Source organism: Theropithecus gelada, chromosome 16 (assembly GCF_003255815.1).
Source record: "Theropithecus gelada isolate Dixy chromosome 16, Tgel_1.0, whole genome shotgun sequence".
Lineage (NCBI taxonomy): Eukaryota > Metazoa > Chordata > Mammalia > Primates > Cercopithecidae > Theropithecus > Theropithecus gelada.
In genome coordinates this window covers 9,092,215-9,117,355 of record NC_037684.1, presented here as the reverse complement: position 1 = coordinate 9,117,355, position 25,141 = coordinate 9,092,215, and the positions used below count along the sequence as shown (strand labels likewise).

The following is a 25,141-nucleotide window of genomic DNA, read 5'->3' as shown; positions in this document are numbered from 1 at the left end:
CTGACTCCGGAGGTGGGGGGTTGCAGTGGGCGAAGTTTGAACCCCGCGACTCCGTCTTTGCTAAACGCGTTGCCTCTGTCTCAAAAAAAAAAAAAAAAAAAAAAAAAAAATTAATAAATAAATCATCATTCTAAAGGCAAAGAAATTGGGACTCAGGTTAAATGACTTGCTCAAGATCGTGCAGTTAGCAAACGGCAGACCAGTTATTTAAGGTCATGCCTGTCACACTCCTAAGTCTAAGAATGCGGCTCTTAACTCATCTGCCGGGCTGCCTCCCTGGAAGCGGGAGGCCATTGTGAAAGCAGGGTTATAGGCAGTGGGGTAGAGGTGTGCAGGGTGGAAGGGTGGCAGAGGCCAAGCAGGGCCCTAGCAGTGCTGGCCCGGGGTGTGTGAGTCCAATCTAGGACCTGTTGGTCCTAGTGGGAGACCTGTTGAAGAGGAACTGTGACAAGGCCTACTACCAGGAGGAATATATTATGAAGAATCAAAGCTGACTCACCAGGTTTCTAGCCCCTCCCCTCCTCTCCCCTCCCCTCTCCTCTCTTTCCTTCCTGACTGAGTTTCACTCTGTCACCAGGCTGGAGTACAGTGACGCAATCTCAGCTTACTGCAACCTCCGCCTCCCAGGTTCAAGTGATTCTCCTGCCTCAGCCTCCCGAGTAGCTGGGACGACAGGTGCATGCCACCACACCTGGCTAATTTTTTGTATTTTTAGTAGTGATCGGCTTTCGCCATGTTGGCCAGGATGGTCTCGATCTTCTGACCTCGTGATCTGCCCGCCTTGGCCTCTCAGAGTGCTGGGATTACAGGCGTGAGCTACTGTGCCCGGTCTCTAGCCTTTCTAATGGTGTGCTATGGACAGTTAATGGTGTAACTTTAAAACTTGGGAGGAGGGGAGTTCTGTAGTCAAAAGTTTGAGAAATGCCTGACTAATCCAAATTAAACAGGTTTCTCTGTTGTAGGCTGCCTCAGAGCCTTTAGTGCTGAGGTGCAGTGATTCCTTACAGGGTGTTATAGCGTGTAATGTACCTTGGGAAAAGCTATGTTGATGAGGGAGATTGATTATTCCTTACAGGCCAGAGCTAGGTCTGTTCATCCGAGAGTCCCCTCATTTTAGAATAAGACTCAGGAAGTATGAGGCATTGAGGTGGTGTGTGAATGGATGACTGAAAGAATGGCTAAAAGGCAGTTCAGAGGGAAAGGCAGAGGGTAAGTCCCAGAAATACCTGTATTCTAGTCAGTGGTAAAACCCAGGTGTACTTCTGCTTTACGGGGCAAGACAGGGGTCTCTCCCTATTGACATGCGGAGTTAGAGGTGATAGGGACATATTGGTAGGAAGTTCCTCTGGGCAGTAGGAGAGGCATGGAATGGAAACTCAGGTGAGAAGCTGGCTAGAAGGGGATTTGGGAATAGCTTATACAGACTGATCTTCACAGCCAAGGATGTGGTTGATTCTTGACTAGAGTCAGCACCAGTTGTTCAACCCCAGCTGCATGTTGGAATTCATCTGGGAAACTTCAAGAGAGAGATTCGTGCTCTGGTTCCAACTCTAGAAATTCTAACTTAATTAGTCTAGGCCAGTGGTTCCCAAACTTGTGTGCCCATTGGAATCACCTAAGGACTCTTTTAAATATTATAAAGTCCAAGACTCCCCCAGACTAATTAATCTCATTCACTGTGAGTGGGACACAGGCATCAGTATTTTTTAATTTTTTAATTTGTTTTTTAGAGACAGGGTCTTGCTGTGTTCCCCAGGCAGGAGTGCAGGGGTGCACAATCATAGCTCACCGCAGCCTTGAACTCCTGGACTCAAGCAGTCCTCCTGCCTCACTCAGCCTTCCAAGTAGAAGGGACTACAGGTGCTCACCATCATGCCTGGCTAATTAAAAAGATTTTTTTTTTTTTTGGTAGAGACAGGGGTCTTGCTATGTTGTCCAGACTGATCTCAAATTCCTGGGCTCAAGCAATCCTCCTACCTCGGCCTCCCAAAGTGCTGAGATGACAGGTATGAGCCACCATGCCTGGCCAGGCATCAGTATTTTTTTTGAAGCTCCCAGGTGAATCCAATGTGCAGACAACTTTGGGTACTGCTGATATAGGCATTTTTTTAAAAAACTCCTCTGACTTTAATGTGCAGGCAGGATTAAGACTAACTACTCTAGTCTAATGGTTCTGAAACTTGAGCGTGCATCAAAATCACCTGGAGGCCTTGTTGAAACCCAAGTTTCAAGTGTGGGCTGCATTCCCAGAGTTTCTGATTCAGTAGGTCTCGGGGAGGGGAGCTGTGAATTTGCATTTCTAGCTATTCCTTAAAGGTTGCTAATGCACCTAGTCAGGGGACCACACTGGGGTTCCCTTGATCTCAATGGGATGAATGGAATCAGGAGTGGCAGAGGCTGGATGCTTATTAAACAGAGACGGGGTGAGCACAATTATCTCAAGAAGCCACGGGCTAGAGTGGTAACCAGAATGTTTTGACTGGTAGGAACCTGTGGGTATAATCGTGGGGGTCCCTGGAATTAAAAGAGATGGGGGCCAGGCTCTGTGGCTCATGCCTCTAATTCCGGCACTTTGGGAGGCCGAGATGGGCGTATCACCTGAGGTCAGGAGTTCGAGACCCGCCTGGCCAAAATGGCGAAACCCCGTCTCTACTAAAAATATAAAAATTAGCCGGGTGTGGTGGTGGGTGCTGTAATCCCAGCTACTCGGGAAGCTGAGGCAGGATAATTGTTCGAACCAGGCGGAGGTTGCAGTGAGCCAAGAGCGCACCACTGCACTCCAGCCTGGTGACAGAGTGAGACTCTGTCTCAAAAAGAAAGAAAAAATGGACCAGGTGCTTACTGAAGTGCTACTTGCTGTATACAGAGAGGTCATGGGAGGTCTTCAAGAACCATCTCAAGGACGGGAACCTGGGAAGGTTATTTTAGGGCTAGGAAAGGGACGCATGTGGTCAGGCATTGGTACAGGCCGTGGGGAAGAAGCTTCAGTCCAGAGATAGGGCAGGGCGTGGAGGGTAGGTGGTGACCTGTTTCATGTGGTTGAAGGACAGAACCTGGATTAGGAATTGGCATATCATGAGGTTTATCCCAAGTCTTTCACAGCCAGTGTTGATGATACAGAAGCTAAATAAAAGTGATAGCACCTTTCTATTACTCATTTTTCTAGAATGATTATTGGGCACCTCCTGTATTTCAGGCACTGTGCTAGTGCTGGGGATGCAATAGGGATAGGACCCAGTCCTTGCCCCATAGAGCTCTCAGCTAGATGACCAAGACAAACAAAAACAAGCAAATAAAAAATAATGACAAACCCCTAGGACTAGTGAGGATACAAGATCAACACATACAAATCAACTGCATTTCTCTACTCACAATGAACATGTTGAAACTAAAATAAAAAACACTACCATTTATTGGCCAGCCGCAGTGGCTCATGCCTGTAATCCCAGCACTTTGGGAGCCTGAGGCAAGTGGATCACCTGATGTCAGGAGTTTGAGACCAGCCTGGCCAACATGGTGAAACCTGGTCTCTACTAAAAATACAAAAATTAGCTGGGCGTGGTGGTGGGTGGCTGTAATCCCAGCTACTCGGGAGGCTGAGACAGGAGAATCACTTGAGTCTGGGAGGCGAAAGTTGCAGTGAGCAGATATTGCGCCACTGCACTTCAGCCTGGGTGACAGAGTGAAACTGTCTCAAAAAAAAACAAAACAAACAAACAAAAACACAATACCATTTATAGTTGCTTCGGAGAAAATGAAATACTTGGGTATAAGTGTAACAAAGCATGTGTAGAATCTGCCTGCTGAAAAATTTTAAATTGCTGATGAAAGAGATCAAAGATGACTCAGATAAATGGATGACATGTACTTTGTTCATGGATTGAGAAACTGAACATAATGAAGATTTCAATTGTCCCCAAGTTGATCTGTAATTTAATGCAATTTCTATTAAAATCCCAGCAAGGGTTTTTTTTTTTTTTTTTTGTAGACATAGGCAAGCTTATTCTAATAATTACGGAAAGACCAATTTTACCTAGATTAGCTAAAACAATTTGGAAAAAGGACAGTTGGAGGAATCAGTCTACCCAGGGTTAAGACTTGCTATATAGCTACACAGTTAAGCCTAGTGTGGTATTGGCCAAGGGACAGATGGACACAGATCAATGGAACAGAGTAGAGAACCCAGAAATAGACCTCCACAAGTATATACAACTAATTTTTTTTTTTTTTTTAAGACAGGGTCTTGCTCTGTCACCCAGGATGGAGGGTACTGGTGCTATTACAGCTCACTGCAGCCTTGACCTCCCTGGGCTCAGGCAATCCTTCCACCCCAAGCCTCCCAAGTAGCTGGGACTACAGGTATGGGACACCATGCCTGGTTATTTGTATTTGTATATTTTTTTTTTTTTTTAGACGGAGTTTCTCTCTCTCTTTTTTTGTTTTGAGATGGAGTTTCACTCTTGTTGCCTGACCTGGAGTGCAATGGCGTGATCTCGGCTCACCGCAACCTCCGCCCCCCGGGTTCAAGCAATTCTACAGGCACACACCACCAGGCCTAGCTAATTTTTTTTGTATTTTTAGTAGAGACGGGGTTTCTCCATATTGGTCAGGCTGGTCTTGAACTCCTGACCTCAGGTGATCCACCCGCCTTGGCCTCCCAAAGTGCTGGGATTACAGGCATGAGTCAACGTGCCCGGCTGGAGTTTCTCTCTTTTTGCCCAGGCTGGAGTGCAATGGCATGATCTCAGCTCACTGCAACCCCCGCCTCCCGGGTTTGATTCATCTGCCTCTACCTCTCCACTAGCTAGGATTACAGGTGCATGCCACCACGCCCAGCTAATTCTGTATTTTAGTAGAGATGGGGTTTCACCATGTTGGCCAGGCTGGTCTCAAACTCCTGACCTCAGGTAACCCGACCGCCTTGGCCTCCCAAAGTGCTGGGATTACAGGCATGAGCCACCGCGCCCAGCCTATTTGTATTTTTTTGTAGAGACAGGGTTTCACTATGTTGCCCAGGCTGGCCTCGAACTCCTGGGCTCAAGCAATCCTCTCGCCTCAGCCTCCCAAAATGCTGGGATTACACACAATTGATTTTTGACAAAGGTACAAAAACAACGTGATGGAGGAAAGACAGCCTTTGAACAAAGGTTGCTGGGGCTATTGGACATCGTAGGTTAAAAATATGCAATAATAAACCTAAACCTTATACCTTATATAAAAATTGACTGAAAATGGATCATGGACTTTAATGTAAAACCAAATTGTGTAATTTTTTAGAACAAAACAGGAGAAAGTCTAGGCAAAGTGTTCTTAGATTTGACACCAAAAGTATGATCCATGAAAAAATTTTTGATTAATTGGGCCTAATCAAAATTAAAAACTTTTGCTGCACAAAACAGAATGAAAAGAGAAGTACAGAATGGGAATAATAGTTGCAAGCCATGTATTCAACAAAAGACTTGTATCTAGAATGGAGAAAGAATTCCTAAAACCTAACAGTAAAAAATCAAACAATTCAATTAGAAAATGGGCAAGGGCTGCCTCACACCTGTAGTCCCAGCACTTTGAGAGGCTGAGGTGGTCGGATTGCTTCAGCCCAGGAGTTCAAAACTGGCCTGGGCAACGTGGCCAAAACCCTGTCTCTACCAAAAAAATACAAAAGTTGGCTGGGTGTGGTGGCACATGCCTGTAGTCCCAGCTGCTTGGGAGCTGATGTGGGAGGATCACCTCAGCCTGGGAGGTCAAGGTTGCAGTGAGCTGTGATCATGCCACTGAATTCTAGCCTGGGTGACACAGTGAGACGTGAGACCGTATCTCAAAAAAAAAAAAAAAAAAAATGCCAGGTGCAGTGGCTTATGCCTATAATCCCAGCACTTTGCGGGGCTAAGGCTGGTTGATCACCTGAGGTTGGGAGTTCAAGACCAGCCTGACCAATATGGAGAAACCTCGTCTCTGCTAAAAATACAAAATTAGCTGGATATGGTGGCATATGCCTGTAATCCCAGCTACTCGGGAGGCTGAGGCAGGAGAATTGCTTGAACCCGGGAGGTGGAGGTTGCGGTGAGTCGAGATCGTGCCATTGCACTCCATCCTAGGCAACACTCCATCTCAAAAAAAAAAAAGAAAAAAAATTTCAACACTATTAACTATTAGGGAAATGCAAATTAAAAACACAATGAGCTATTATTACATACCTATCAGAAAGACTAAAATAAAAAAATAGTGATAATACCAAATGATGAGGATGTGGAAACACTGGACTACTCATATATACATTGCTACTGGAAATGTAAAATGGCATAGTCACTCTGGAAAATAGTTTGGTAGTTTCTTATAAAATTAATAATGCTTTACCATACCACCCAGCAATTGTATTCTTGGGCATTTATCCCAACGATGTGAAAACTTGGGTTAGACAAAAACCTGTAAAAAATGCTTTATAGCAGTTTTATTCATAATAGCCCCAAAGTGGAAACAACCAAATGGCCTTCAATGGATGAATGGTTAAATAAAGTGTGGTACATCCATACCATGGAATACTTTTTAGCAATAAAAAGGAATGAACTATCCATATATGCAACAACTGGGATGGATCTCAAGGGAATGATGCTGAGTGACAAAAGCCAATTGCAGGGCCGGGCACAGTGGCTCATGTCTGTAATCCCAGCACTTTGGGAGGTTGTATTGGGCAGATCACTTGAGGTCAGGAGTTCAAGACCAGTCTGCCTAACATGGCGAAACCCCGTCTCTACTAAAAAATACAAAAATTAGCCAGGCGTTGTGGTGGGCACCTGTAATCCCAGGTACTCGGGAGGCTGAGAGAGAATTGCTTGAACCTGGGAGGTGGAGGTTGCAGTGAGCTGAGATCGCACCACTGCGCTCCAGCCTGGGCAACAGAGTAAAACTCCGAAACTCCGTCTCAAAAAAAAAAAAAAAAGAAAAAGAAAAAAAAAGCCAATCACAAAGGTTACATAGTGTATAATTCTATGTACATAACTTTGTTCTTGAAATAACATAATAGAGATTAGTGGTTGTCAGGGGTTCGGGATTGGGGTGACTGGGAGGAATGTAGCTATAAAAGAGTAGCAGGAGGATGACTTATAGTGATGGAAATGTTCTGTATCTTGATTATAGCGGTTGTGTAAATTTACATATGTGATAAAATGGCACAGAACTAGACACATCGTACGTGCTTGAATGCTAGGAACATTGGTGAAATCTGAATAAGCTCTGTGGATAGTACCAACATCAGTTTGCTACTTGTGATATACTATAGTACTTTCTTTTTTTTTTAAGGAGAAAAGGGTCTTGCTATGTTGCCTGGTCTAGACTTGAACTCCTGGACTCAAGTGATCCTCTCACCTTAGCTTCCCAAGTAACTGGGACTATAGGCCCCTGACTAGTACAATACATTTTGTAGTACAATTGTTATTATTAAGGGAAACCAGGTGAAGGGTTCATGGACTTTTTGCAACTTCCTGGGAATCTATAATTATCTCAAAGTTGGTTTTTTTGTTGTTTTGTTTTGTTTTGTTTTTTGAGACGGAGTCTTGCTCTGTCAACAGGCTGGAGTGCAGTGGTGCGATCTTGGCTCACTGCAACCTCCACCTCCTGGGTTCAAGCGATTCTCCTGCCTCTGCCTCTCAAGTAGCTAGGACTACAGGTGCATGCCACCATCAAAGTTTTTTTAAAAACAAAACAAAACAAAAACACAAATTTTGGGAAATGCTATCGAGGAAACCCACAAACGGCTGGGCCTGGTGGCTTACGCCTGTAATTGCAGCACTATGGGAAGCCGAGGCGGGTGGATCACTTGAGGTCAGGAGTTTGAGACCAGCCTGGCCAACATGGTGAAACCCCATCTCTAATTTAAAAAATTAGTCAGGGATAGTAGCGGGCGTCTGTAATCCCAGCTACTTGGGAGGCTGAGGCAGGAGAATCACCTGAGCCTGGGAGGTGGAGTTTGCAGTGAGTAGAGATCATGCCACTGCTCTCCAGCACTCCAGCCTGGACAACAGAGAGAGACTCCATTTCAAAAAAAAAAAAAAAAAGGAAACCCACAGGGCCTGAGATGAAAAAATGAAAGGAGGACCTTCTGATGGGGTGAAGAGGCCTCTCTGGAAAGCTGATCTTTAAGAATGGAGGGATGAAGAGAGACCAGAGAAGGAACATTTGGGCATTCCCTCTTTCCCAGAAGAAAACATCAGGAGAAGCCTCCTAGCCAGTGATGTTCAAAGACAGAACCAGTGCTTGAAAGGAATGTCTTACTTTTCTTCTTGGTACCTTTTCCCCTCTCTTCCTACTAACCTCTTGTGTTGATTTTCTTCTTTTTTGCCATCAGCCTGGACAAACTGCTTGATGCTGGTCTTTATACTGGAGAAGTGACTGAAATTGTAGGAGGCCCAGGTAGCGGCAAAACTCAGGTACACGTGAGGCCAGCAGTCAGGAGGATTTGAGGGTGAGGGTGGTAGATGCATAGCCCAGGATCCCTGGGGGAGCTTCAGCATACTGATGAGTCCAGAGCCCAACAGAGAGAAGATGGGTGATGAGGAATGGGGCTTGGACTCAGCGCATTTGTGTTGCTGGAATCTGGGCAAGGTTTGGTGGGGAGCTCCCATTCTGGACCCTCTCTGAAGTGTCAAGTTCATCCAATGCCCCCACCCCTAGGTATGTCTATGTGTGGCAGCAAATGTGGCCCATGGCCTGCAGCAAAACATCCTATATGTAGATTCTAATGGAGGGCTGACAGCTTCCCGCCTCCTCCAGCTGCTTCAGACTAAAACCCAGGATGAGGAGGAACAGGTAAGGGGCAGGATGCTGGGTTCCATTGAGATTCTGACACAAGAAAACCCCATTACCCCTTAACATTGTAAGAATTTGGGTTGAATAGTCATTCCTTGCCTTCAAACTTGCTGTTCTGTTAATATATCCCGTATTCCTTAAGCCACCCCTGTTGATACCATCATCCTTTTTGGGATGCTACTCACACCGATTCTTCCAGGAAACCCTCCTAGCTCTGTGCATGCCCTAAACCAGGGCTGGCAAACACCGAGCTTTGTGTTTCCAGTCCATTTCTCGCCCATGAGAAGCATCACTAATCAGTCATATCCCTCTTTCCTCCTGAGTTTGAGTACTTTACAGCTCAGCACCCAGGCAGCCACCACCATGACAACTGGCCCATTAGACAAAGCTCATTTGCCACCCCGGACCTGAATCCTTGCATCCAGGTGCCTCTTCCTTCTCAGCCTTACCTCGACCCCCTACTCCCTCTTATCCAAAGCCCTTGCTTCTCTTTTCCACCCCTTCAGGCAGAAGCTCTCCAGAGGATCCAGGTGGTGCATGCGTTTGACATCTTCCAGATGCTGGATGTGCTGCAGGAGCTCCGAGGCACTGTGGCCCAGCAGGTGAGCCTGCTGTTCTGCCCCTCCTTGGTTAACTCAGCTTGCCAGGTGCTATCTCTGTGGGCAGGTGTCCTACTACAGACTGTTTGGAAATGCAGATGTGCAATTTGGTGACTCCAACTATGCTTGCTACTCCCAGGATGGAATTCCCAAGCGCCTAAATCACATACCTCATTGTTTACATGTTCATCTTCCCTGCTGAACAGTAAAGCCCCCTGAATGGAAGTATCATGTCATATTTATCTCTGCATTCCCCACTAGGTGAGTGAGGAATACTTTTAGCTGCCAAGTAATAGAGGTTGTCTGACAGAGACTTGAACCTTGAGGACATTTAATTATGTCACATGAGTTGGAGGTTAGCAGGTCCATGCTATCAGGGCAACAGTTGGTGTCTCTGATTTTCTTGTTCTTCCCCTTACGGTTGCAAAGAGGCTGCGGAAGCTCCAAGTATCTTGTCTTCACACATCCACATCCATATTCAAGGCAGTAAAAGATAGATGGTTCTTTTCTGTACCTCCTCCCTTTTATCAGGGATGAAGAATCTTTCTCCAGAGCCCACTAATATGTCCCTCTTCCCCTTACATCTAGTTGGCCAAAATGGAGTTATGTGTGTATCTTGGACTAAGGCCTGGGCCCACCATCCCTGAAGTCAGATTTCTGCCCAGTGCCCGAACACATTCAGAGTCGTCTTAACGGGGAGGATTTAGAATGGCATTTGGGTTGGTACTTTGCTATTCATGTTGGGTGCTTAGACAAGATTTGGTGCACTGATTTATAAATGACTAGATGTGGAGGATACCTTAAAGATAGAATAGTTCGTCTCAAACTTTTCCTCTCACCCCAAAGCATGACATGTTCGCGCAGGCATCCCCGCAACTATATATAAAGTCGACGATTTTTACAAACTTTAGAACATATAATAGTTGAACAAGCAGGAAGTGGTGGCCCACACCTGTAATCCTAATGACTCCAGAGGCTGAGATGGGAGGATTGCTTGAGCCCAGGAGTTGGAGGTTGCGGTGAGCTATGATCATGCCACTGTACCTTACCCTGGGCAGCACAGCTAGACCCTGTCTTTAAAAAAAAAAATGTTGAACAAATACTTTTCTCAGAAGTCATAGCTGGTTATGACCCACCAGTTTGTTGAGACGTGATGCTGAGTAGTGCTGATCTCACTTTTAGAGATGAGAAGAGTGAAGCCCAGAGAAGTGAAGTGAGTTGACCAAAATTGACCACATATTTAGGACAAGAACTAACCGTATAGCCCAAATCTCTCAATTCCAGATCAGAAGACTGTATTTTTTTACTGTAGGACCATTAGATGGTATATCTTCTATTACTGCATAATAAGTTACTAAAACCTTAGTGGCTTAAGACATGTATTTTTTATCTCACAGTTTCTAGGGGTTAAGAATCTGAGGCTGGGCCGGGCGCGGTGGCTCAAGCCTGTAATCCCAGCACTTTGGGAGGCCGAGACGGGCGGATCACGAGGTCAGGAGATCGAGACCATCCTGGTTAATACGGTGAAACCCCGTCTCTACTAAAAAGTACAAAAAACTAGCTGGGCGAGGTGGCGGGCGCCTGTAGTCCCAGCTACTTGGGAGGCTGAGGCAGGAGAATGGCGTGAACCCGGGAGGCGGAGCTTGCAGTGAGCTGAGATCTGGCCACTGCACTCCAGCCTGGGCGACAGAGCGAGACTCCGTCTCAAAAAAAAAAAAAAAAGAATCTGAGGCTGGGCCGGGCGCGGTGGCTCAAGCCTGTAATCCCAGCACTTTGGGAGGCCGAGGCGGGTGGATCACGAGGTCAGGAGATCGAGACCATCCTGGCTAACATGGTGAAACCCCGTCTCTACTAAAAAAATACAAAAAACTAGCCGGGCGTGGTGGCGGGCGCCTGTAGTCCGAGCTACTCGGAGGCTGAGGCAGGAGAATGGCGTAAACCCGGGAGGCGGAGCTTGCAGTGAGCCGAGATCGCGCCACTGCACTCCAGCCTGGGTGACACAGCGAGACTCCGTCTCAAAAAAAAAAAAAAAAAAAAAAAAAGAATCTGAGGCTGGGAGCGGTGGCTCACGCTTATAATCCCAATGTTTTGGAAGGCCAAGGCAGGAGGATCGCTTGAGTCCAGGAGTTCAAGACCAGCCTGGGCAACATAACAAGACCCTGAAAAAAGAAAAGGAAGGAAGGAAGGGAGGGAGGGAGGGAAAGAAAGAAAAGAAAAGAAAGGAAAGAAATAAAGAAAGAAAGGAAAGAAAGAGAGAGAAAGAAAGACAGGAAGAAAAGAAAAGAAAAAGAACCAGAATCAGGATATAAGAAGTAAGGGAGAAGACAAAAGAAGCATCAAAAACAGTTTAAGTCCAGGGAAACCAGGAGGATGCTCCTTCTTGTGTAAAGACAGAAAATTATGGTTAGAAAGATGGCACCAGGCCAGGCATGGTGGCTCATGCCTGTAATTCCGGCATTTTGGGAGGCCAAGGTGGCCAGATCACTTGAAGCCAGGATTTCGAGACCAGCCTGGCCAACATGGTAAAACCCCATCTGTGCTAAAATTACAAAAATTAGCCGGGTGTGGTGGTGCACACCTGTAATCATAGCTACTCAGGAGGCATAGGCAGGAGAATCGCTTGAACTTGGGAGGCGGGGGTTGCAGTGAACTGAGATAGCACCACTGTACTCCAGCCTGGGCGACAGAGCAAGACTGTCTCAAAAAAAAAAAAAAAAAAAAAAATTAACTGAAAACTACACTACCCTAAAAGCCCCATGTAGAGTACTGAGACCTCTGGTCATGGATCTCTCAGCAGCCATCTCTTTCCTGTGTCCAGCCTCCCACCATGGTGGTAAGGCCCTTCTTTTCCGACCCCCTCCTTTTTTTTTTTTTTTTTTTTTTTTTTTTGAGACGGAGTCTCTCTCTGTCGCCCAGGCTGGAGTGCAGTGGCCGGATCTCAGCTCACTGCAAGCTCCACCTCTCGGGTTCACGCCATTCTCCTGCCTCAGCCTCCCGAGTAGCTGGGACTACAGGCACCCGCCACCTCACCCGGCTAGTTTTTTTTGTATTTTTTAGTAGAGACGGGGTTTCACCGTGTTAGCCAGGATGGTCTCGATCTCTTGACCTCGTGATCTGCCCGTCTCGGCCTCCCAAAGTGCTGGGATTACAGGCTTGAGCCACTGCACCCGGCCCAACTCCCTCCCTTCTTTCCCCTGTCCTGCTAACTACTAACCTCAAATTCCTAACTTCCTTGGCTGAAGAGTTTAGCCTTCTCTCTTTTTTTTTTTTTTTTTTTGAGACGGAGTCTCGCTCTGTCGCCCAGGCTGGAGTGCTGTGGCACGATCTCGGCTCACTGCAAGCTCCGCCTCCCGGGTTCCCGCCATTCTCCTGCCTCAGCCTCCCGAGTAGCTGGGACTACAGGCGCCGCCACCTCACCCGGCTAGTTTTTTTTGTATTTTTTAGTAGAGACGGGGTTTCACTGTGTTAGCCAGGATGGTCTCGATCTGCTGACCTCGTGATCCGCCCGTCTCGGCCTCCCAAAGTGCTGGGATTACAGGCTTGAGCCACCGCGCCCGGCCAAGTTTAGCCTTCTCTTTACTTCACTGTCTCCTTCTAGATCATGCCTCCAGTCCTCATCTTCCATATCTAAAATGCCTCCAAATAAATTCCCTAAGTCTTGCTCTGTCACCCAGGCTGTAGTGCAATGGCATGATCTCAGCTAACTGCAACCTCTGCCTCCTGGGTTCAAGCGACTGTCATGCCTCAGCCTCCTAAGTAGCTGGGATTACAGGTGTGCACCACCACACCCGGCTAATTTTTGTATGTTTAGTGGAGATGGGGTTTCACCATGTTGGCCAGGCTGGTCTCGAACTCCTGACCTCAAGTGATCCGCTGCCTTGGCCTCCCAAAGTGCTGGGATTACAGGCGTGAACCACTGCTCCTGGCCACTTTAGTGTAGTTTTGATGTGCTGTGATTTAAACCCTTTCTTTCTACCCAAGTCTTCACTGAAGTCTGTTATACATACCAATGGGACGAGGGAGACATTGCTGCTGATGACATTCTGTGATGCCCGTGCAGCCTGCTGTATTTGGGATGAGGGGGACTATTTCTTACTAGTTTTAGATAGAAGAGCAAGCTTGTCCTGTAATGTGTCCTAGAGGCCGACAGGTTCATGAGTGCTTCCCCTACATTCCTTCAGGTGACTGGTTCTTCAGGAACTATGAAGGTGGTGGTGGTGGACTCGGTCACTGCGGTGGTCTCCCCACTTCTGGGAGGTCAGCAGAGGGAAGGTGAGTCATGTGGCAGAGCCTGGGGCCAGTGGAACGTGACCTCGCCTCCCAGCTCTGGAGTCTGGTCTCTGGCCAGCCCCGTCCCTGGTTTTCCGCTGCCCTGCCTCTTTGCTTCTCCTCCTCCTGCAGGCTTGGCCTTGATGATGCAGCTGGCCCGAGAGCTGAAGACCCTGGCCCGGGACCTTGGCATGGCAGTGGTGGTGAGGAAGCAGACTTGGCCAATGAACTTGATTTCTAGTTATTGCTAGCTTTTTATTTCCCTTAAATGTCAGCTTCTGAACCCCCAAAGTGGCCCTTTAGGAAAGGGACATATTCCAGCTTCCCTGGGTCAGCTACAGCTTTGCACCATAAATAGCTAAGGGAATCAGGAATTGTCTTGTTGTTTTGTTTTGTTTTGTTTTGTTCCTACATTTTTTCTTTTTAGAAAGGTTTATTGAGGTATAATTTACATAGAGTACCTTTCTCCTTGTCTGAAGTTTGACTAATGGATATAGTTGTATCCAGTCTTGTGACCCCACCAAAAGGTTCCCCAGGCCCAGGCAACCACTGATCTGTTTTCCATCCCAATAGTTTGGCCTTTTCCAGAACTTCATATAAATGGATCTTTTTGCTATTGAAGTAACTTTTTCTGCTTATGAGGTAGTTTTTTTAAAGTCTGCATGCTTCTCATAGAAAAGATAAAAAACAAATATAAGATTCAAATTTGTCATCAATCTCCACATCCACAGAAACCATATTGATATTTTTACATATCTCCATACAATACTTTTTCTACATATTTACTTATACTTTTAGTCAACTTTCTTCTTCTTCTTTTTTTTTTTTGAGATAGAGTTTTATTCTGTTGCCCAGGCTGGAGTGCAGGGGCACAATCACAGCTCACTGCAGCTCGACCTCCTGGGCTCAAGCAATCCACCCGCCTCAGCCTCCCAAAGTGTTGGTATTACAGGTGTGAGCCCACTCTTAACCAGCTTTTTAACTAAACTAACCTCATCAAAAAAAAAAAAAAAAAATAGGCCAGGTGCAGTGGTTTATGCTTGTAATCCCAGCACTTTGAGAAGCCAAGGCTGGTGGATCACTTGAGCCCAGGAGTTCGAGACTAGCCTGGGCAACATGGAAAAACCCCACCTCTACAAAAAAATAGAAAAACTAGGTGGCCTCGGTGGCAGGAAAATTGCTTGAGCCTGGGAGGTCTAGGCTGCAGTGAGCTGTGATAATGCCACTGCACTCCAGCCTGGGCAACAGAGCAAAACCTCATCTCAAAAACAAACCAAAACAACAACACAAAAAATACCATCTGAGTCCATTTCCTATGTTTTAAAATTTTTTTTTACAAATGTAATTTTTAGCGGCTATATGTTTTTTCCAACTTCTCTTATTGTGGTAAAATACATATAACATAAAATTTACTACCTTAACTATTTTAAGGTATACAGTTCGGTGGTGTTAAATACATTCATGACATTATACAACCATCACTACCATCCATCTCTATAACTCTTCACCTTGTAAAACTGAAACTCTGTACCCATTAAAAATAACTCATTTCCCCCTTCCCCAGCCCCTGACAACCACCAGTCTACTTTCTGTATCTATGCTTTTTGACGACTCTAGGAACCTCATATACATGGAATCATATGGTATTTACTTTTTGTGACTGGCGTATTTCACTTAGCATAATGTCCTAAAGGTTCATCCACTTGGTAGCATGTGTCAGAATTTCCTTCCTTTTAAAGACTGAGTGGCCGGGCGTGGTGGCCCACGCTTGTAATCCTAGCACTTTGGGAGGCTGAGGCTGGTGGACTGCATGAGCTCAAGAGTTTGAGACCAGCCTGGACAACATGGCGACATGTGCCCCATTGCCTTCTGGTTTGGGTCAAACCTGAGGCATCGAGATTTAGTGGAAAGCGCAGGGCACAAGTCAGGAGGCCCAGGTTCTAGTTCCAGACCTGCCATTAGGCTTTGTAACTTTGGGGAAGTTATTTCTCTGTGCTAGGCCTCTGTTTTCCTCACTGTAAAATGAAGCAGTAGTAACAGATATACTAGCATTATGGATCTGTAAGTCTGTTTCTGCTGCAGGTGACCAACCACATAACTCGAGACAGGGACAGCGGGAGGCTAAAACCTGCCCTCGGACGCTCCTGGAGCTTTGTGCCCAGCACTCGGATTCTCCTGGACACCATCGAGGGAGCAGGAGCATCAGCTGGCCGGCGCATGGCGTGTCTCACCAAATCTCCCCGACAGGTGAGCCAACCCCAGGAAGATACCAGTAACCTTGGGCCCTGGAGGGTGGTGGTTTCCATACCCACAGATGTCTTCGAGAAGAACTCTTTAGAGGCTGAAACCTTGCAACTAAAGAAGCTACCCACTTGGGTTGCTTAACTCCACTTACTCCTTCCTATTTTTCCAGCCAACAGGTTTCCAGGAGATGGTAGACATTGGGACCTGGGGGACCTCAGAGCAGAGCGCCACATTACAGGATGATCAGACATGACCCGTGCTGTTGTTTGGGAAACAGGGAAGCATTAGGGACCCCTCCCAACTTTTCTTCCCAGTGCCTGCTGTTTACTGCCACCTGGCACTGGTGACTACAGAAGTTCTCAGGCTGGCCAGAAAAGACATCTTGGGTTCCTTGGCCTCACTCTCTGTAAGCATATAAACCACAGGCGAAAGAGGATGCTGCAGTGTGAGGACCCAGAAATTCATACTGGTGCCGTATTTCCTTCCCTTATTTCTGACGTGTATGTTTCCAGTGGAAACCAAGTTCACCCTGGCTGGGAGCATCTCGGAAGAGGCATGCTGGCGACTGGATGGATAACCCTGTGCATCCCCATTGTGTCTTGTGCTCCCTCCTATCACAGTGGCGAAGCCGGGAAAGCCTCTAACTTGCCTTTGCTGCTGCTGCTTTTTTTTTTGTCTCTGCCTTTCCATTTGTTAAATGGGGGCCCACTCTTCCTTAGCTCTGTCTCTGAGTTACTGAGTGGAAATAAGCTTATAAATGAAATACTCTTCCTTATCTCTGTTTTGCTCTTAAAAATATAGAAAGGCAATTCCCCAAGCCCCAGAGCCACCTGATTTCCCCTTAGAAGGTTGTTTTTCAGTTTCCCCCCAGTGAGGCCCAAAGAACAGTTTATTCCTCCTTTCCTCTTGCTGATTTGGTTTCAGACCTGCATGCCTCACCGTGACTAGCTGAGAACGTGTGGGCTCGCTGCAGTCCCAGGGATATAATTTAACAGAAAGGGAGGATATGACCTGCACCACTCCCTGGTGAATCCGGCCACTCGTTTAATATGCATGGTGCCCTGTGGGGCCCCTCCACAGTACAGCGTAACCAGAGGTGCTGAACCATGGGGTTCAGAGGTGCCTTGCCCATAAACAGGCAGAGGAGAATTTGCACAGTAAATAGAGCCAGCTGGGAAAATTGATGCTGACGTAAATAATACATGGCAAATCTAGTCCTTTATGCAGAAATTCATTGCTGGTGGCTCCAAGAGGCAATATAATTACAACTCTCTTCCTGCCAGCTGTACCACAGCTAGTACCCTAGTGTATGAAATAATCCCCCTGTCTTTTACCAGCACTGTGGCCATCCATCTGAGAGCCATGACCCTGGCTGGGAGGGGAGGAGGACACCAGGGAATGGAAAATAAAAGGAAAAGTAGAGAAATGATCAGGATTGTTTACTGGCCACATCTTTTAAAGGAAGGTCGTCTTTCTTGGTTAGAGAGCCTGTTGTGTAATTAATCAGTTATGTCTTGGCTGCAGGAAAGGAAGGTCAGAGTTACACTCAGAAAGTAATGACATTTAGAGGTGATGAATGCAGCAGGGATAGAACCATGGAGGATTGGGAAGGAGTGGCAAACTGGCACCAGGGTTGGATTGAGGACAGGGTTGGTAAGCCTAAGCCTGGGTTCCCCTAGGCTTGCTTTTACAGAAGACCCCAGGAGAAATTAATCTTCAGTATCTTTATACCATGGGTGATTGGCACATTCCTGCAACCACAGTAAGAAGCAATACATGAAGCTGGAAATTGCAAATTCCTGCCACTCGAGGTACTACTTGGGCATCTTAAGCCCATAGCAGACATCACCAATTGGGCACAAGCACTCTTTTTTGTGGAATTCAGTGTTTTTGAAGTTTTTCTCAATACAGCACTTCAGGGAGCCACTACCAGTCAGTTGGAGTTGGTATTCAAGGTGGAGTCTGGTTGGCATCTCTGCCCTATTCCCTGTATGTAGTGAGTTCAGGTACTTAATACCTAACTGAGGACCCTAGGACTGCAGTTTGAGATCATCTGGGGCCAGGCACAGTGGCTCACACCTATAAGGGTAGCACTTTGGGAGCCTGAGGCAGGAGGATCACTTGAGCCCAGGAGTTTAAGAGTTTAAGACCAGCCTGGGCAACATGATAAGACCTCGTTTCTACAAAAAAAATTTTTTAATTAGCTAGGCATGGTGCACCTGTGGTCCCTACTACTTGGGAGCCTGAGCCAGAAGAATCTCTTGAACCTGGGAGGCTGAGGCTACAATGAGCCCTGATCGCACCACTCTACCCCAGCCTGGGTAACAGAGCAAGACCCTGTCTCAAGAAAAAAAAAAAAATCATCTGGCCCATCCTGTTACTTAACAGAGAAGGTACCTGAGGCTCAAAAAGGATGATTGGCAGTCCTAGTGGCAGAATGGAGGTGTGATCTGGAACCCAGAACTTGATTCCTAGGCCAGGACCCTTTTTTTTTTTTTTTTTAAATCTCCACATTGGCCAGGCGTGGTGGCTCGTGCCTGTAATCTCAGCACTTTGGGAGGCCGAGGTGGGTGGGTCACCTAAGGTCAGGAGTTCCAGACCAGCCTGACCAACATGGTGAAACCCCGTCTCTACTAAAAATACAAAAATTAGCCAGGCGTCGTGGCGCATGCCTGTAATGCCAGCTACTCAGGAGGCCGAGTGGGGAGGATCGCTTGAGCCCAGGAGGCAGAGGTTGCAATGACCCGAGATCATGCCACTGCACTCCAGCCTGGGCAACAGAGACTCTGTTTCAAAAAGAAAAAACAAAACGAATCCCTGCATTTTATTTATTTAATTTCCAGTCCATACAGGTCTATTCCTGCTAGGGCTGTAACTCCATCTGAAGGCACCATAGCTCTCACTCAAGTTGCTGCTGTGACCATGGGAAGGTGTTCCATTCACTGCTACTTCAGACCACTATGTGACATTCCTGCAGGCTGTGTCCCTCACAGCCACCTTTATCCTTTGGATCCTCCTAGACCAGGGCTTTGTCTTGCCTGCCTGCTGCCACTGCACTCTGTTCTGGCCACATCACACTGTGCAGTCCCCTGGTAGGACTTGGGCTGGGCTGGCTCTCCTGTCCAAGTGCCTTTTGCTCCTTTTGCTTACGTGTCTGTCTCTGCCCAGCTCCCAGTGTCTGGTGCACACCCACCCTGACATCCTTTTTTATGCCTCAGCTGTGATCTAGATCGATGCTTACAGTAACTCCCCTGTATTATTTATTCACTGTTCATGTGTCTGCCTACAGGCTCCCACTTTTTGTCAGTTTTTCTCTTTACACATTATGGAAGCTCAGTCATTATTAAATAGATGAATGATGTTTTAAAAATATATTTTTAAAAAAGCAAAGGACTGGCTCTATCTCAGGGGTTCCTTCCATAAAGTGTCAGCTTTCAGTTTCCCCTATGGGAGTGGTTTGAGACCTGAGGGTACTCTCTAGTTCTTAGGAAAAAAAAAAAAAATATATATATATATACACACACACACACACACACACACACATATATACATATATATACACACACACATACATATATACACACACACACATTATTTATATATATGAGCCAGGTGCAGTGGCTCATGCCTGTAATCCCAGCACTTTGGGAGGCTGAGGCAGGCAGATCACTTGAGGTCAGGAGTTCAAGACCAGCCTGGCCAACATGGTGAAACCCTGACTCTACTAAAAATACAAAAATTAGCTGGGTGTGGTGGCTCGCACCTGTAATCCCAGCTACTTGGGAGACTGAGGCATGAGAATCGCTTGAACCTGGGAGATGGAGGTTTCAGTGAGCCGAGATTGTGCCACTGCACTCCAGCCTGGGCAACAGAGTGAGACTCCATGTAAAATATATATATACACACACACACACATATACATATATATATATATATATATATATATATATATATATATATATGAATGAATGAGTGGGCTTTAATACATTTTAAAGATGGCAAGGGAGGAATGCAGGAACATTTTTCTCTTGATCTAATCATTGAGTCCCCAGAGTGTCTTCTTACAGATTTTTTTACAGGGGACTATTGTATGCCCTTTGTCTGACATCAGACAAAATTAATGTTGAGATCCTACTATGTGCTAGCGCTTGATGGCCTTAATTAAAAATCTGACATTTGAATTCCCAAGGACGCAGGCAAAAAGTCCATGTATCATTAAGGCTGCAAGTAACAAAACCTAACTTAAAGAAGTGTAAATAATAGGGACATTTATTTATATATATTTGTTTTATGTTTCAAGACAGATTCCTGCTCTGTCACCCAGGTTGGAGTACAGTAGCACAATCACGGCTCACTCTACCCTCTACCTCCCAGGCTTAAGTGATCCTTCCACCTCAGTCTCCCAAGTAGCTGGGACTACAGGTGTGCGCCACCACACCCATCTAAGTTTTGTATTTTTTGTAGAGATGGAGTCTCTCTACGTTGTCTAGGCTGGTCTTGAACTCCTGGGCTCAGGTGATCTAGCCACCTTGACCTCCCAAAGTGCTAGGGATTACAGTCAAGAGCCACCATTCCTGGCAGGGACACTTATTATCTCTGATAACATGAAGCCCAAGGTTCATTAATTTAGTGGCTCATTGTGAAATGGCATAGGGCCTTTGCATCCTTCTGCTCTGTTCTTTTATGTTGGTTTTGTCTTCAAGCTTGTTCCCCTTATGAAAGCCTGGCTGCAGCCATTCTGAGCATCAATCCAGACATGACAATATCTACAGGCAGGAGAAGGGTCATCTCCTGTGTGTCCTTTAAAGAACAAGGTGTTAACATGCCAGGAACTATGACTCCTGCCTGTAATCCCAGTACCTTGGGAGGCCAAAGTAGGAGGATCGCTTGAGGCCAGGAGTTCCAGACCAGCCTGGGCAACATAGCAAGACCCTATCTCTATAAAATAAAATAATAATAAAAATTAAGAAAACAAGGTGTTAAAAGACAAAATTAAAGCAAATATAGTTTTGCAGATTGTAATTGACTTTTATTTGCAATTCTAGAATTGGGCTGCCCTCAGAACCAGGACAGGTTCAGAGAATTCCAGAACTGCAACATAGTCTGAAAGCATTTATGGTCAGAAAACAGAAATGAGATACAGAGACAGCTAATTGGTTACAGCTCTGCCTTTGCCTTATTTGAAAATGGTTTGAATAGTTGGCTGCCTGGAACCCACTGAAGCTGATGATATGATTGGCTGAGACTCAGCAATCTGTTACAAAAGTATACTCCTAAGTTAGGTTTTCAGGTAGTTTGCATACTAAGGCTGCAGTTTGTTAAGGGCCCAAGTACGGAAGCCTCCTCAGGTCAATTTTTTTTTTTTTTTCTTTTTGAGATGGAGTCTTGCTCTGTTGCCCAGGCTGGAGTGCAGTGGCATGATCTCGGCTCACTGCACCTCCGCCTCTCGGGTTCAAGTGATTCTCCTGCCTCAGCCCCCTGAGTAGCTGGGATTATAGGCACATGCTACCACGCTCAACTTTTTTTGTATTTTTAGTAGAGACGGGGTTTTACCATGTTGGCTGTGGCTGGTCTCGAACTCCTGACCTCAGATGATCTGCCTGCCTCGGCCTCCCAAAGGGCTGGGATTATAGGCATGAGCCACTGTGACTAGCCCTCAGGCCAAATGTAGCTTTTGTTTGTTTGTTGCTTGTTTGTTTGTTTGAGACAGAGTCTCACTTTGTCACCAGGCTGGAGTGCAGTGGCACGGTCTTGGCTCACTGCAACCTCCGCCTCCTGGGTTCAAGCAATTCTCCTGCCTCAGCCTCCAGAGTAGCTGGGATTACAAGCATGCACCCCCATCCCCGGCTCTTTTTGTATTTTTAGTAGAGACGGGGTTTCACCATGTTGGCCAGACTGGTCTCAAACTCCTGACCTCAGGTGATTCACATGCCTCTGCCTCCCAAAGTGCCTGGATTACAGGCATGAGCCACTGCACCCGACCCCAAATTTAATTTAACAAAGGACTAACTCAGAACTAACTTCCAACCAAAGCTGACTCACCTCAAATCTCACTGGTGCAGAATTGCTTCATACACCCACGTGTAATACAGTAACTGGTAAGAAAAAGGGACTGCTGTGATTGACTCGAACCAACTAGGAAATAGCCCTGGAGCTGAGGCTGGGGACAGGTTTTCCTGAAGCACATGCTGGAGCCACTGAAAGAAAAATGGGAGTTCTGCTTTCTACTAGAAAGGAGAGTGTGTGGATGAACTGGATGCTGGGTGGGCAGCCTCTCACTAGTACCTACGGTAGTCCCCAAGACGAGTTAATCAAGGCTCTATTATGCATTCTTAGGCCCCTGATGCATGTCTCATTATGACCTTAGGACTGCCTTGTGGCAGAGGGACTCATTCCATTTAATAGACAGTAAATGGGAGCTCAGTGAGGTTAAGGACATAAAGCTAGTAAGTGGCAGCACGGGAATCCAGACACATGTCTGCCTGATACCAAACCCATTTTGTCCCATCTGCATGCTGCCTTCTGCTGTAAATATGTAAATGTTTCCACAAAATTCTTTTTCATACTTTGCCCTGATAGCAGCAAGGGCTGCACATCCCAACCTCTTTTCAGCTTAGCTCTCCATAAAAAGCTGGATCACAGATCTACTTTCTCAGCTCTTTCTGATTTCCCCCAGAGAAGTTACAAGAGAATGACAAACACTTGGAGAAGGCAGATACCATTAGTATTAAAGAGAACTGGAGGTTTAGGGGGAAATAAAGCTGAATAAAAAACAACAGGACCGGCTGAGTGTGGAGGCTCACGCCTGTCTTCTCAGCACTCTGGGAGGCTGATTCGGGTGGATCATTTGAAATCAGGAGTTCGAGACCAGCTTGGGCAACATGGCGAAACCCCATTTCTATTAAAAATACAAAATTTAGCTGGGCGTGGTGGCGGGTGCCTATAGTTCCAGCTACTCAGAAGGCTGTGGCAGGAGAATTGCTTGAACCCGGGTGGTGGAAGTTGCAGTGAGCCGAGATCAGGCTACTGCACTCCAGTCTGGGCGACGGAACGAGACTCTGTCTCAAAAAAACAAAACAAAACAACAGGGCCTCTGCAGCCCTGAGATGTGAAGAAGGAGGAGATAAGGGATTTAGATGTATATCCTACTAGGTTTTTGCTGTGTTCTGTCATGCAGTTGTCTGGGTAGGATTTATTTTTTAATTTATTTCAGGGGCCATGCTAATCTCCTTTGTATTGTTCCAACTTTAGTGTATGTGCTGCTGAAGCAAGCACTGGGTAAGGTTTAAACTGTCGAATTCTGGTTGGCATTGGAGAAGGCTCTGCGATGCATAGGCCTTAACTTAGAGTTAGGTATATTATTAATCCAAAGTGATCCTGAATGCTTTCTATCATTTTTTCTTGTCCTATTGCACTGTATAAACTGACTTTTAGTACTACACGGAATAGAAGCAACAGTAACAATCATCCTTGTCTTGTTTCTAACTGTAGTGGACTATTTGCAATATTTTACTGAGTTAGATGCCTCAGGTTCCATGTAGCTGCTCTGTATCAAGCACCTCACTGGGTTTCCCTTCAGTCTTAGAGGAGTCTGGGTATTGGCCATGACATTTACCATGAATGATGGAGTTCTCTCTGCCAGGTCCTCATGCCCTGGATCTGTACGGCTGCGCTTCAGCTGCTGCACAAGTTTGACTTTTTGAGTAGCCCTTGAATTTCTGGTCTTCCTTGGCCTCTCTGTAGTTTTTGGCCTAATAGCCTCAGTTTAAGTTTGAGTTTTGTAGGAAAATAATGGGCCTATGCTGACAAAGATACAAAGCCAAGGAACAGGATTTTTTAGATCTCAACTAACTTGGTCCTAGCTTTGACATTTACTTGCCGTATAACATTGGATGAATAACAGTCTCTTTAAACCTTAGTTTCATCCACTGTGAAATGGGAAAAATAACATCTGTTTCATAGAGTTGTTTTAGGATCATGTAGCTTATGTAAAACACTGGATAGTTTTCCAGGCATGACATAGGCACTCAATCTCATATTATGAAGCTTATGATACATGGGAGGTACTGATGACAGCTTTCTTCTGTCCAGGCAGGCCCAGCTACATGGTGATATGACCAGTGCAGTCACACAGGGCCCCATGCTCAGCAGGGCCCTGCACTTAGTTTAATGCTCTGCTGTTGCTATCTTGAAATTCTTAATTTTTAAACAAGGGTCCCATATTTTGCACTGTTTCTTGCAAACAATGAAGCCAGTTCTGTCTCCAGGAATGGATCAAGTGCTAGTACTGGCTCTTCTCTTTGGGCAACATCCTTCCATTGATTTCTTAGGGAGTAAATTCCTTGAAGGGTAACCTCTCTTAGAAAAATTAGGGTTAGCACCCTGTGTATGTTTATCTCTAACTGTTCCATTCTCAGTAACCTACGCATCCTCTCTCAAAAACAGAAGCTATTAGGTCCAGAGAAGTCGGTAGGGCGTGCTGGTGAAATGGAATGGTGATTTGGGATTTTGGAATCAGGAAAAAGATCTAAGTTCAAAACCCTGCTAGTCCCTTTCTGGCCGAATTACTTAGACAAGGTAATGTCTCCGTCCTACTGGTAAAGTGTATGTTGCAGGGGAATTACATTTTCTTTGTTGGTAAAATATATGTCTCAGGGGAATTAAACAGATAATTTATGTAAAGTGCCTTTCACAGAGAATCTGGCACATAGTAGGCGGTCAGTCACTATTAATTCTTCCAGCTCTTGCTAGAAGTAACTAAAATCAGGGCACTAGGACTTCCAAGCCATGCTGCTACTAATAAAAGAAATAGTATGATTTATTTTTTCACTACTGTTTAGGGAAAGGCCTGTGCTTCATAAATATGTATTGGAAAGTACTTAGCAAATGAGGAGAAATAATAAAAATATATCCAAATAAACAGCTCCTATAAATATGTCACTTGGTAGACAAATTAGTGTTTTATCACTATTAAATACTATTGCTTGCCGAAAAGGATTTCAGATTACTTGCACAATGGGTACATTATTGAATGCCTCTGTGGAAGGGCATGATAAAGATGAAAAATAGTGATGGTGGTAATGCCTAAGGTGGAGAAAGGAGGAGCGTGGGTAAACGCAGCTCGGAGGCCTCTGTGCTGCAGTGATATGCACATTATTTAGTAGCATTCCAATGATTTGCTTGTAATATGGACCAGAAGGCCCAGAAAAAAATGATTTCCACAGGAT

General features: G+C 45.8%; 1 protein-coding gene and 1 pseudogene across 3 annotated transcripts in view; one reads left to right on the top strand and one right to left on the bottom strand.

The window, feature by feature from the left end:
- Window positions 1-17,340, top strand: part of RAD51D (RAD51 paralog D) — a 22,903-nt gene extending 5,563 nt beyond the window's left edge. Inside the window, exons 4-10 of one of the 3 annotated variants that reach the window (XM_025361417.1) lie at window positions 8,342-8,423; window positions 8,668-8,802; window positions 9,309-9,404; window positions 13,583-13,673; window positions 13,803-13,873; window positions 15,753-15,917; window positions 16,084-17,340. In XM_025361417.1, coding sequence (XP_025217202.1) covers window positions 8,342-8,423; window positions 8,668-8,802; window positions 9,309-9,404; window positions 13,583-13,673; window positions 13,803-13,873; window positions 15,753-15,917; window positions 16,084-16,167 — 724 coding nt within the window. In that variant the 3' untranslated portion in view covers window positions 16,168-17,340. The remainder of the gene's footprint in view (window positions 1-8,341; window positions 8,424-8,667; window positions 8,803-9,308; window positions 9,405-13,582; window positions 13,674-13,802; window positions 13,874-15,752; window positions 15,918-16,083) is intronic. The other 2 variants (XM_025361416.1, XM_025361418.1) reach the window with 2 other exon arrangements.
- A 5,784-nt stretch (window positions 17,341-23,124) lies between these two features.
- On the bottom strand, window positions 23,125-23,189 carry LOC112610442 (annotated as a pseudogene).
- Window positions 23,190-25,141: the final 1,952 nt, after the last annotated feature.